The sequence below is a fragment of the Lepisma saccharinum genome, chromosome 11 (genome assembly GCF_977018435.1).
Source record: "Lepisma saccharinum chromosome 11, izLepSacc3.1, whole genome shotgun sequence".
In the NCBI taxonomy this organism is placed as follows: domain Eukaryota; kingdom Metazoa; phylum Arthropoda; class Insecta; order Zygentoma; family Lepismatidae; genus Lepisma; species Lepisma saccharinum.
In genome coordinates this window covers 58,394,074-58,408,454 of record NC_139239.1, presented here as the reverse complement: position 1 = coordinate 58,408,454, position 14,381 = coordinate 58,394,074, and the positions used below count along the sequence as shown (strand labels likewise).

General features: G+C 39.2%; 1 protein-coding gene across 1 annotated transcript in view; it reads left to right on the top strand.

The window, feature by feature from the left end:
* The first annotated feature begins 13,668 nt into the window (after window positions 1-13,668).
* The window catches only part of LOC145994837 (bolA-like protein DDB_G0274169), a 71,178-nt gene continuing 70,465 nt past the window's right edge, over window positions 13,669-14,381 (top strand). Inside the window, exon 1 of the mRNA XM_083131203.1 lies at window positions 13,669-14,058. Within this exon, the coding sequence (XP_082987329.1) occupies window positions 13,786-14,058 (273 nt within the window). The 5' untranslated portion in view covers window positions 13,669-13,785. The remainder of the gene's footprint in view (window positions 14,059-14,381) is intronic.

Here is a 14,381-nt window from a genome sequence, read left to right as displayed (position 1 = left end):
TGGATATGCTTACGGCTCTTCAGCCGCCGCAAAATTAAAGGTAATCCTTCGACACCTCTCGGACGATTTGGCCCCCGAGGAAGTCGCAGCATTCTTGACCAAGGCACATGGATTTACCGTCCACAGTGCCAGTCGCCTTCAAGCTTCATCTAGACGCTCCCCACCAGCTACTGATGTGGACCATGCCACCCCTGGTCCCACTCCGTCCAGACGCCCATTACCTTTGATAATGGTCGTCCTACCGAAAGTTCCGAAGTCGTATGAGATCTACAAGCTACAAGAATTAGGAGAATATACGCTGAGGGTTGAAAAATATCGCTCTACACAAATACTACAGTGTCACGCGTACCAGAGGGTCGGGCACGGTCAGCGGCACTGCTTCGCACCGCCCCGCTGCGTCAAGTGCGCGGGGGCTCACCGCTTTGCCGACTGCCCGGAAAAGGACCGGGCTACAACCCCAAGATGCGTGAACTGCAATCAACAGCACTACGCCAGCTACAGAGTACAGAGGCTGTCCGCTCTTCAAAAAGATAAAAGCAGAGAGGAAAACCCAATCTGACCAGAGACGCCGAGCTCCTACCCGGCCAATTCGACAGGAAGTCCCAGTGACGTCAGTCGCCACGGCTCCAAGACCAGCACCACTGCCGCGACCGGCCAATCAGTGGCCGCCACCAAGCAGGAGAGGCCCCAGCACTCCGGCACCTCGACCAGCTATCAGCCCAGCTGCCCCAAAACATTCGACAAGTCCTCAAGCGACCCTCCTGGACCTACTTCAGCAATTAGCTCAACCGGACATCCTGACAGGGCTGATTACCCTACTTCAAGGCCTGCAGCAGATTCGGCAAGCGCCGGACCGTTCGTCTCGACATCGGGTTATCACCCATCTAGTCGACACCCTGGTGCCGTAAGGTACCACATAATGTCCTGTGACGTCCTTTTGTATGTATGTTTGGTTTTTTTTGGGAACATTAGCATATCACACCTCTTGCGACAGTTGCAGAGGGTAATTGTACATTATGACTGTAACCCCTTTATTATTGTAAATAAAATTAGCGACACCTGTTAATGAGTCACATGAACAAGATGCAGGTTACTTACACTGCTGATGTCCTGACCCACTTAGGGTCATAAAAAAAAAAAGGGAAATTAGTATTTATGTGAAACTGAGACTTGAGAGAGACAAGATGGCTGAAAATATGGACATGATAGAAACTAAGCGTGGAAAGCCGTCCCTTATTTACGAAGGCCAGCAGTATAGGAAGAAGAGGGAGAACAAGGATGGTTCGATAGTTTGGGTAAGCAAATTTCCACATGTAAACTTTTATACCTATTAGAAAACGTGTGTTACATCTCATCATAAAATTTTTGAGACCTAATGTTGCAATGTTATTCTTCTTTCAGGTGTGCGTTAAGGAGAAGGATAACCCTAAATGTCGAAGTGTGTTAATCGTCAAAGATGGAAGAATTGTACGCATCCCGGAACATACATGTGTGCCAGACCATGCTGGGCTTGAAATTAAGAAGAAACTCACGAATTGCAAGAAGAGAGTTCGTGAAGAAGTGTTAACGCCTGTTTGGCAAATATTCCGACAAGAAATGGATGAATGTCTAGACCGAGGTTTGAATATTGTTAGTAACGTTCCTGTTTACGACAGACAGAAGTGTACCATGAACAGAATAAGGAGATCGATTTTAGGTGTTCAACAAGATGCACCAGATGCAGATCATCTCACTATACCAGAATCTTTGAAGTATTTTAATGACGGTTCTCCATTTCTCTACCTTGACGACACGGAAAATGGAAAGCGGTTGTTAGTTTTTGCTAGTGTCAGATCCAAAGATGTTTTGGCAACTTCAGAAACCGTATTTTTAGATGGCACTTTTAGCGCCTGCTCCAAACAGTTTTATCAGCTGTATACCCTCCATATCGACATCGGTAGTACGAATACTGCTACTAACGTAGCACCAGTAGTTTATGCTTTACTTTAGGACAAAACCGAAAGAACTTATCAAAGATTCTTTTCGTTCATTAAGAACTACTGCCCTGAGATTAATCCGAAAGTGATCAAGCTAGACTTTGAAAGTGCAGTACTTAAGGTGTTAAGAAACGTGTTCCCACTGTCACACATTTCTGGATGCAATTTCCACTTTAAACAAGCAATTTGGAGAAACGTTCAACGACTAGGGCTCGTTGACGTGTACAAGAAGGACGAAGCTGTTAGAATGCACATCAAAATGTGTGCCGCTCTGTCTCTGATCCCTGAATCAGAAGTAGAAGAGGGATTCCTACTCATCATAGACAGTTCTCCACTCGATCAAAAGGTCCAGTTGTTTAATGACTACTTCGTGGAACAGTGGTTGGAGATTGAACATATTCCAATATCTGTGTGGAACTGTTGCAACCAAAGACACAGGACAAATAATGCCGTTGTGTCATGGCATTCAAAGCTTATCAAAGTCATCGGGAAAAGGCAACCCAATGTATACGTGCTGCTTGAAGCCTTAAAGGCGGAAACAAAGAGAAACTCGTCTGCAATTGAGATGGCAGAATTGGGTCTATTGGCTGGGAAGAGAAGAAAATATCAATACATCGAAATTGACAAACGTGTTGAGTGTGTTCTTTCGAAGTACAGAAGCTCGGGCGATCTTCGAGGATGCCTTCGAGCATTTGCATACCTACAAGAATTCAAATAACGTTTGTATTATTGTTGTGCAAGTGTATCGAAATATTGTGTTTATATATACGTAGCTATTACTTATGTAATGTTTGCAAAAAATAACACTGCATTTATAATATTTTTGACGATTTTATGTAGTGTATAATAATTAAGTGTAACAGACTGGCATATTTATGTTGCTTCCAAAGTGTACATATACGTAGTACTTATATAATACTTTCAAAAATAACACTATTTATAATAGTTTTGACGATTTTATGTAGTGTATAATAATTAAGTGTAACAGACTGGCATATTTATGTTGCTTCCAAAGTGTACATATACGTAGTACTTATATAATGTTTGCAAAAATAACACTATTTATAATATTTTTGACGATTTTATGTAGTGTATAATAATTAAGTGTAATAGACTGGCACATTTATGTTGCTTCCAAAGCGTACTTGTAGAATGCTTGCAATATTACTGTATTTACAATGTTTTTTTAACGATTTTATGTAGTGTATAAATGATTAATAGTTAATAGGCTGATTTATGTATTTTGTGTTGTGGAATAAAATTGATACAAGTAATCCTGTGTAACGTCTTTTGAAATAAGCAAATAAAAGTCATATTTGACTCTCTGGATAGGTTTAACATTTCAGTGTAAACACAGCTGTGCAACGTCATAAACACACGTTTGTTTGTTTGTTTGTTTGATTTCATGCACTATGCACCATGTTCCCATAAACACACGTGCGCGTGGCGGTAATGACATTCCCGATTGTGGGAAAACCCACCAAGGAAGGTATTGACATATGTCGCGGCGCAAATGAACCGATAAGAAGCCTCGGCGCAAATGACTCGGCGCAAACGACACGACACCGGTTTTCACAACTACAAAATTGTTGACTCACCCCACCCATCCAAAGTAGCGGAAGAGATTATAGTTCCTGCTAGCTTCCTTCTCTAAGCTCCAAAACTATGCTTTAGATATAGTTTTGAAATGTGAAAGATAGGTAGAAGGTGAAAATCTACTATCGAAGGGATCCTCTGAAGACAATGATTTTGAATATCTCTTTCTATACCCACCCATCTTTCGGGTCTCGAAATAATATACGCGAAAATGTTTAAAGTGCTTATTGATACCAAAAAAAAAAATAGAAGTTTAAACATTAAACATCATCTGATATAGTATCTAATCCACACATTATATCGAACTGGAAAGCAGTTTGGATTTAGTGTAGGATTTCACGAATCTAGTGTAGTTTACTGAAGTGTCGAGTAAGTCTTGGTCTGGTCTCAATTTTACAGACATCTCTATCTTGTACTCTCGGTCTCGTCATTATTTTTAAAATATCGTTCTGGTCTCGGTATTGTCTTTAGAATCTTCTTGTCCATTTTTTTATCTTCTTTGTTGAAGCGACATTTATTTTGGAGATGCCGTCCTTATCTCCTATGATCTCAGAAGTATATAGAAACTCATTTCCATCCTATCCGGTTTGACTGCACACTGAATGATAGGTGAAATTATACAAACAGCGCTAAAGGTTTAACAGGGTAGCCATGGGACAGGTAGGAGGTGCTTTGCATCAATTTTCCTGGCTAGGAGATACCATGCCCCGTTTCCCCGTTACTGTATATAAATAGTAAAAAGGATTCTCACCTACTGCTTGTACAGTACTCCTCTCGCCAGGTGCTGCTGTCTCTTCTCATATTTCATTGGCTTCTTAGGAGACGTTGTGAAGTCCAATCTGGAATTCGATTCTTCTCTGTGTCCTTAGTCAGCCTTGTTGAAGTCTTGAAGCAACACTGAGACATAAATGTATTATTTTGGAATATTTGTTCTATTCAAATCGTATTACTACTTTTTCTCAAGAAAATGTGCAAAATCAATAATATTAAAAAAAAAAAGTAAAGTAACTGAAAGTGTTATCGTTATATCATTAAAAAAAGCGATGCATCTTGTTTGTGGAACGGTTAACATATCGCGTTGCAACAACAGAGGCCCCTGGTTCGAAACCCGGCCTGGGCATGGCTGTACTGTGTAGTCCCTTCATTGATTTAATTATATCACTCATCCTCGTCTTCGCAATTAGCAGGCTCGGATTTCCCAATAGGCCTAATAGACCTGGGCCTAGAGCGGCACTTTAGTATAGGGGCGGCACGAGTTTGTTTTAAATTTATATGGAATACCTAATTCTCGGATTGCCTCTTTTTTTCTCCGGACACGAATGGAATGACTTAATGTAGTTGGATTGTAAATATAAGTTAACGAAGAATATTTCTTAAGAGAGATAGGCTAGCAGGGCTCGGAACTAGTTTACTAATTTGTTGTTTTAATTACCGACGTTGTTGTTTCAATGTACAGTATTGTGATGAGCCGGGTCGGCGATTGCGGCAAGAACGTGGAGCCTGCCGCTTGCTTTTGAAAGACAACACCGGCTTGGCTTCGTTCCAGGAACGCCGTTCCTTGTTACTGTCGGCATTTGGCCGCATATCAAAAGCATGTGATTCGCGTTGAATTGTTGAGAATTAAACTGTCTGCGCAAGCATTATTAAAGGGGTTTCGCATTGTACTATTCTACTGCTAGTTGCTCGAGGTTATTCAAGAAGTAGGTGGTGTGTCTCGTCTCGCGTCTCGCGTGTGTCAGTGTTGGGGTAAGTTTAAAACGTCATTACGCTCATGGACGTATTTAGAGGGGGGGTTCTAGGGTTCAACCCCCCCCCCCCGAAACTTCTGACATGTTGGATTAATGGAAGTTCAGAAACCAAAATCTGTAACTCATTTTCCAAATTTTTTTTCGAAGCATCACAAAATACAAGAAGACAAGGTTGAAACGATCAGAATTTTCATACATTTGGAATTCTGAAACTTGAGTGAAACAGGATTTATTCCCGGAATCGCAAATCGCTCGCGACCCCTCCATTTTCACTTCTGCTGTCCTCTTTCCAGTCTTGTTCCTGCTTCACAAGGAATATAGACTGAAAATTCACTTATGATTGTCCCAAAGTTCCCTTTCCAAATTTGTAATTCCCTGTTCGATCCGCGGTGGCTCAGTCGGTAACGCGTCTGACTACCATGCTCAAGGTCCCGGGTTCGATCCCCGGCCGGTTCAAATCCGGGAACTTTTCTAACGGTGGAAGCGGCCCCGGCGCCCACCCAGCGTCGAATAACATGGGTACCTGGGGGAAACCCTGGGGGGTAAAGGCGGTCAGGGGCGTGATGCTGATCACATCACCCCCACTCACGACCGGATCAAGAAAGTGTGGGGCGTTACCCCCACACCCCCTATACGCCTTCATGGCGTGGTGCTATGCACAGGGGAACACTTTACCTTTTTTACCTGTTCGATAAAGTTGAAAATCCCCTTGATAGGAGTTCAAACCTAGGATCTCCAATTTCGTAGCGCATTACATTCGCGATTGAGACAATCCATGCACCAGGCTAAGTTTTTTAAAAATAATAACTGGTTCCACACTTTTCAAAAGTGGCCGCGGCTCAGTCGGTAACACGTCTGACTACCATGCTGAAGGTCCCGGGTTCGATCCCCGGCCGGTTCAAATCCGGGAACTTTTCTAACGATGGAAGCGGCCCCGGCGCCCACCCAGCGTCGAATAACATGGGTACCTGGGGGAAACCCTGGGGGTAAAGGCGGTCAGGGGCGTGATGCTTGATCACATCACCCCCACTCACGACCGGATCAAGAAAGTGTGGGGCGTTACCCCCACACCCCCTATACGCCTTCATGGCGTGGTGCTATGCACAGGGGAGCACTTTACTTTACTTTTTTACACTTTTCAAAATTCCAAAAATTAAGTTTTAAGGTCAAACAACAAAAACATTGTGACTAAAATTTTCATCAGACTTTTAAGGCTTTTTCTTGAAGGTATCTAAAATTTAATAACAAACTATAATTGTGGATTTCAGTACACACTTATGAAACGTAAAAAACCAAAAAAAAACCAACTTGTGCTGGATATTCACTCGTCTGCTAGATTAAGTAAGCCCCGTCAAGGATATAACAACAACAGGGGCGGTTACAACAACAACAACAATAATAATAATAATTGTTATTATTATTAGGCCTATTATTATTATGGAATAAAATTGTTTTATTATTATGAAATTTTAATTATTATTGTATAATTATTGTTATTATTACTATTATTCAAATTTCTCGCAACGCCCATGGGAACAATTATGGATGAACCCCCCCCGAAAACATTTCCTGTCTACGGCCATGATTACGCTCATTATGAGTGATCAACGAGTAAGATTCAGTGGGTCACAATACAAAAATTGAAAAGCGGAGAAAGATGAAAAGCAGGAAGCATTTCTGAAGAAGGTTCCTAAAATCAGTTCTTTTTTATACAGAATGTAATCAGGAAAAAAGTGAGGCAAGTGCCGTTGATAAGCCCAGTGCGTGTTCTGTCAATTTTACAGATGTTCCTCAAACATCCAATGAATCTCAGGCATCGGCATCAGTCATCAGTGGCGGATCACCTAATGACTCTTCAGTTGCAATGGCGAACGGGTCGGGTACCCTATTCTACCTCGAATTTTCATTTTTTTTCTTTCATTATGAAGATTATGTGATCCTAATTGTGAATATAAAACAATTGGAGCGCGGAAAGAAGTATTTACGACTGTACAGCCGTTTAAAGTTGAGATATTGTCGTTTGAAATTTTTGAGTCCAAATTTCCCACCGATACCGGACTCCGCCCCTGGGGTAATTGACTTACCGCCCCCTACCGCTACCGCGGCCCCGCCTTTATCTATAGAGTCTCTTTAAAAGGCATGTTAGAAATTGGCCGGAGTCACCTGACCCCAACACTATTTCTCACTGTTTTCCGCATTGACACATGAAGATACCAAAAATGAAGGCTAAAATTAAACCTAAGAAGGTAACTTACCTCTTTTTACCAAGGCTAGGTATTGAATTGTTAGTAATACAGAAAATAATGATTTTTTTAAAATCTTGATAAACGGTATGGGGGGCGGCAAAGAGGTAAATCCGGCCCTGATGCGCCAAAAGTGGCAGAAAAGTGAAGTAAAATAAACCAAATTAATCAATGTGTATGTGTGTGTAGGGTGACCAGACATACTCTTTTTAAGAGTATTATACTCTTTTAGAGGTTCATATACTCTATACTCTTTTCAATTTGCAAAAATCCCCAAATATACTCTTTTCCTTGCAATTTAATTTCATTCATTATTTTACGCGTAAAAATGCGTTAAAATCCACAGAAAGAAAAGAAACAATGATTGGTAAGTGGAGGTCAGTGTACAAAGATTTAGTACAGGCTGGGTCAATTTTAAAATTGATGGTGCCTCTTATAAAATTCTTGTTTTCTTTGCCTGGTACAAATATTGATTGTGTGTTATTAAAACTTATTGGCGAGAGGAAAAAGTACACTCCTGGTGTCAACACTCGAACAAGTAATGAAAGTGAAATTCAATGTGGACATGACCTGTGAAGAGTTTGGACTGGCAATAAAGTACGATTTAAACATACTCAAGAAAGCAAAATCATCCCAGAAGTATGAACGATGGTGCCATTGGTGAGTAAGTATTTGTAATTAGCTAATTACATTAGACCCATAAGTAATTTGAATCTGTAGAGTGTAGGCCTATTTTATAGGGGTTATAATAGAAGCAATAACAAATAGCCACCCTTATTTTCGTTTTCTTTTTATGTTTTGTGCATGCGCACCTTCAACCTATAGACTATACTCTTTTTGGTCAACAAATATCTGGTCACCTTATGTGTGTGCGTACATTTTCCTGTTTCAGAAACTGTTAATTTGACGCTTCACAACAGCAGACAACAAAGATTGATAATATTCTGATAGTAATAGACTTGTGGATTATTTAAAATAAAGAAATAATTCCACCGATTACTAAAAATCTATTGCCAGTGAAACTGAAAATTACGTACCTTCCTTTCTTTAGCTGATAACATATTGTCTTCGTTAAAATTGCTTCAACGAGTTACAACCAATCTGTTATTAAGTCACAGGTATTAGACTTTGTCTTGTACGGTTATTTTGTACACAAATTCTATGGAAACGGTTGACTCGCAAGCATTATTACGCGTCAACAATGTATTATTCTAAATTGTTTAAAATCGGATGTTAAAAATTCATGCTAGGATGTTCGCTACGGTCTGCACGCAATAGATTGAATTCGCTATTGTCTAGACAGCAGTGTTTGGAAGTAACTAATTACAAGTAACTCAGTTACAACTAACGGTTACTTTTTGAGAAAATGTAACTGTAACTAGTTACTTTTAAAAGTGAGTAACTGTAACTGAGTTACTTTTTACGATAGAAGTAACGTTTTAACAGTTACTTCTACAGTTACTTATAACTTCCCCCTTCTGTAAGCAGCATCCGATAGCTTCTTCCTTTGCTATAATATTGGATTAAACTGAAAAGGGACGTACTGCAATATTTCAATGTTTTTACGAAATAATTCCACGATACTGGTAGTATGAACGAAACTGAAGAAGACGAGAGCTAGCAATTGCGCATATGAATGGAAAACAATCCAATTGTTTCCACGTGACTTCATTCAACTCAGTTCCTGATAATTTTAAAATGAAAGTGAAAATATTTCCAGTTAGAATTCACTTATTTACGATTATTCAGAATTTCTGGACATTTTGAAAAAAAGTAATATATTTTGGTTAAGTGCCATTCGTTTAAGATTTAAATGAGAATCAATTTTCTTGAAATAACAGATACGACAGATCTCACCATTATTATTGATACAACAGCGAATTGCAACACTCAAGTGGCAAACTAACGAATCAGGAAGTAGCCATCATTCTTGCTTGTTTATGTAATCCTCTCAGAGAGAACTGAAGGGGTAAGTTTAAAATGCCATTTTTACCTTCATTGATAACGCACAATTAGGCTATAGGCTACTACATTATAATTTTTATCATTTTCTGGTTCATAAACACTTGAAATTATACAACAAATGCATTTCTCTCTGACACGCGCTTTATGCGAAACAGACCTCCCTTCTTAGAATATATTCTACGTGAGTGATATATATATATATATCTTCCTATACAATTTGTAGAATCCCTCCCCAACTCCAATGGACATTCCTTAAGAACAACAATGATAATAAATACAAAGGTTCAAGTCGCAGTAGCTCAGGTCAACCTCCGTGGCGGAGTGGTTAGCACAACGCACTATATGTCAGTAGTCCCGGATTCTAGTTCGTTTCGGACATGGATGTTTGTGTTTGTTCCAATAAGAATACAGAAAATTGACATACGTAAAGATTGAGATGTGAATAACGGGTGATACTACGGCATAAGGTATTCGTTAATATATATATATATATATATATATATATATATATAAAAAGAACTCGTTTGGGTGCCTGACTACCATGCGAGAGACCCCGAGTTCAATCCTTGGTGGGGGAGAATCGAGGTTTTTCCATATGTTGAAGCGGCTCCAGCGCCCACCCAGCATCGTATAAAGTGGGTACCTGGAGGAAATTCTGGAGGGGGTAAAGGATGCCAGGGACGTGGTGTGCTGATCACATCACCCCACCTTCGACCATGATCAAAAAAGTGTGCAACTCTAACTTCACACCCCCTATACGTCATCATGGCGTCGCGCAAAGCACAGGAGAGCACTTTATTTTGTAATAAATATAAATATACAAAGACTTATATTATGTACTAGTAACATAAGTAAAAGACATGTTAGTCTTCACAAAATATTTTATTACAATTAATGATCGATTTGTGTAATTTGGTTGCAAGAAAATTTTCAGCGGAAAGTAACTGTAAAAGTAACTTACAGTTACTTTTGAAGTACATGTAACTGGAACTGAGTTACTTTTTAAAACGAGTAACTGTAACTGTTACTTTTTTTAAGCAAGTAACTGTAACTAGTTACCTTTTTAAAAGTAACTTTCCGAACACTGCTATACAGCGGCGCATGGGGCTGGAGCTACTCAGTCATATTATTATTATTATTATTATTATTATTATTTTTATTATTATTATTAAAGTGGTAAACTGCAATTGAATTGGCGAAATGTCTGGAATTTTCTAAGCATTTTTCGTTCAGAGAAATTCTCGAAATTCTCGTGAAATTGTAGACATTCCCAGCCCCTTAGCTAGAATTGATCTCCAGGGGGAGCTCAAGGGTTATCAGGGGGGCTTTCTAAATCACGTCCATTTTTCAATTTTACAGTATTAAATGAAGGTAAATTATTTGTGTGTGTGGTGGGGGGTCATTATGTTAATACAAAATTTTCAAATGCAAATATTACATTTTTTCTATATTTTCTAAAACATCTTTTGAAGTGTTTATTCACTGCTAATTACATCATCCCTTACTACACACTCCATACTACACATTCCATACTACACATTCCATTCCGAACTGAGGCAATGAAACTCTCCTTCGTCCCCAAAACTTGGGAGCTGTTGATCTTTGACGAAGATGTGGAAGGAATGTTGATGATGACATCAAAGTTACAGATTTCTGTCTAAGCGGGAGGCAACAGGGGCAGCGATGGTACAGATAAAGAAGCTCCCCTATGAAAGAAAGAACTTTCTCAAGTCTATGGAAGAAAGAACTTTCTCAAGTCTATAGAATCTTCTGAATACTTGCCTCTACTTATATTTCGGCCTATAAACAAGATGAACAAATCAGGGTGCGAAATCCTGGTGGGGGGGGGGGCAGGGGGGATTTCCCCCATCAACAATCTTGACCTCAAAAATCCCCCCACCAAAAATTTCCCGGGGGGAAGAGTTTTTCTTGTAACAACAAAATATAAGCAATTAGTATTACTTCTTATGTATTTTACTAAGGATAATATGAAAAACACATAATAGTGAGTGCAGAATGCTTTCTCTCTTTTTCAAGAGATTATTACTCTGTCTACACCAATAGCAATATGCGTGCAATAAAAGACATACATAATTATAAATTATAACAGTTTTGTATTAATACAAAAACTAAACAAAAGCTACTACACAACAAAACTATTTCGTAATTTATTGACATCTTTAACCAGTTAGTAAAGAATTAATTTGCTACTTTACACATATCTGATATATGCATTATATATATATAGGGATGTAGATAAGATTTTCTTCCCCCCCACCAGTCTTCTGATTTCGCATCCTGGAACAAATGTAATACTTTTCATATTCTGTGAATTTATCCTTCACCAAGTTATGAGCAAGTTCCGAAAGTCTTAACGAAACGAACGAATCGAACGAAAGTAACTGGCCTCGTGAACTGAAACCAGGTATTTTACAGACTTATGGGACGCTCTAGACGGAAGCGCAGGCGCAGCGTTTTGTTTATACAAATTTTCCGCATGGCGTTCAGCGGAAGGCATGTCCTTCTGGCAGAAATAAACTCTGCTGTGAACACTATTACTCATTTTAACCACATTGTAAGAACAGTTATGGCACACTCATCTAGCGCAAGTTGCTTCATACCGCTCTCTGTTACAATTATAATGCATTTTCCGAACTAGTGAAGTTTGAAGTCATCATGCACGCGCGAGATCTGCAAGCAGCAGACGATTCTCACTGAACAAACCAGCCTCATGGTCCGTGCGTTTGGTGAATCTCGTTCTTTCACGAGACGCACGGACAGCATAATGAACCTCACGAAACGCACGGAAGCACTTATGGTACAGCCAGTTACCATAACTCGTTTAACGCGTTAAACTCGTGCGACTTTCGGAACGGGTATCTGCTGTCTATATTTTCACTCTTCAGTGCAAGCAAATTATATGAAATAGTTTTACCTAATGTCAAGAGGTCTGACGACAGTGCCAGGGGGGGGGGGATGAGCCCGTGCCTGGCTACGGGCTGGACATTCCCCATCCTGGGTGCCCGTCCGTATCTCGTCCTGCACGCCTCTAATTTAGAAGAATAATTAAGTGTGAAGAATATACTTTTCGAACAAGACGATGCGGGATAAAACAGGTAATCTGGATCAATTTACTGAACCAATGGGGGAGACCCGTTGAACCCCTTTGCCCTTAAATACGCCCGTGCAATACGGTATATCTTAGTTTTATTCGATTTCCGCACTCCTTTTATTTGAACATTTTGATCTTTTTCAACATTTCAGAGCGGTCTGCAGCCCCATTCAGCCCTTCCTCTGTGTACGCCAGTAACGATGAGGTTTACTGAGATACCCGACTAAAATTCGCTCCTTGCAACTGTAACTTCTGAATCCGCCACTAGACACTCTATGCATATATCACCAAAAGAAAAAAATAATAAATATAATTTTCATGTCGAAAAATCAATAACGAAATAGGTAAAATCCACACTTTATTGCCCCATTTATTATACTCCTAAATATGTGTTTTCTCCCTGCTCCTCCTCTTGCAATTGTAAAGGTACTTTAGAAACACAAATATATTTTTTTTCTGTTTCACACATGGATGTCCGCGGGATTTTTTCCCCCAGGAAGGGGCAAGGAAGGTAATTTTCTTCCAGGGGGCAAAGGAAGCATATTTTCCCTCTTAATGGTGATGTTCCCTCAAAAAAACACTATTTCAGTCTGAAATTGTTTTGTTCCTTTAACGAATTTATAATAATTAACATAAATCATTTTGATTGGAAACATGTGTGAAATACACAATTTTTTGATGGATATTCGTTTTCCAGGGGGACCGTGGCCCCCCTTTCGGGATGTACATAGTTCCACCACAGACAATGTAAAACAAATCTCTTTATCTTCGTCAGATCGCTGAATGACCAACAGATGCTGCTGTATCAATCACGCATAATTCATAAAGTACCTATAATTTCCTCAATTATATAACATAATTTTGTAACAAGATATTTTTCAAATGTATAATTGTCAACTGATTCTTTCTTCATATTCTTTCCTTTCTATTTAAGGACTTCTTCGGCTGTTAAACTGAGCACAGTATCTATTCCTTTCACCGAAGAGAAACACAGATTATTTTCTGTGCCTTTTCCTGTCTATCTTCTATGCGATAATATATAATCTGTGGTTTGTTTTTGGTCCTTGAACTAGTGCAAGGGAATATATATGTAGTGTACGAATTTTGGAACATAGAACGCCGCATTCAGAGAAGAAACGTTATTGATGTTTAAGTGTCGCGTAAATAATTTCTCTCACACTAGAAACTTTGTGTGTTTTGTACTAGGGAATCGTGGATGTACCAAAACATTATCAGTCCACTTAAACGCTATGCAACCTGTAGAACGGCAGATACGGCAGAAGTTAACAAGTAAATTTGAAACAACATACTTGGAAATAAAAAATGAATCCTATATGCATAGTGTTCCAAAGGATTCGGAAACCCATTTTAAGGTTGTAGTTGTTTCTGACAAGTTCGAAAGTTTACCACTGATAAAGGTGAGAAGATGTTATCAAGAATGTTTATTGTTTTTGAAAAAGTATTAATAGTAGAAATTATAAGTAATAATGGAGCGAATTAAAAATACAGAGAATTTCTCCAATTTCGTTAATTTTTGGTATACTAACTACATTTGGCCTTCTAATCACGAATCATTACCAGTCTGATCTCGGGGTAACACACCTCACTCGTTTATTTCGTCATTTTTAACATTCGTACTTACGTATTGTGCATTGCAAAACCTACATTTCTTTAAGGTGGGATTTTGCTTTTTTCGCGAAAATAATTTCATTTTTTGAAATTGACAGTAATTATTGTTCTT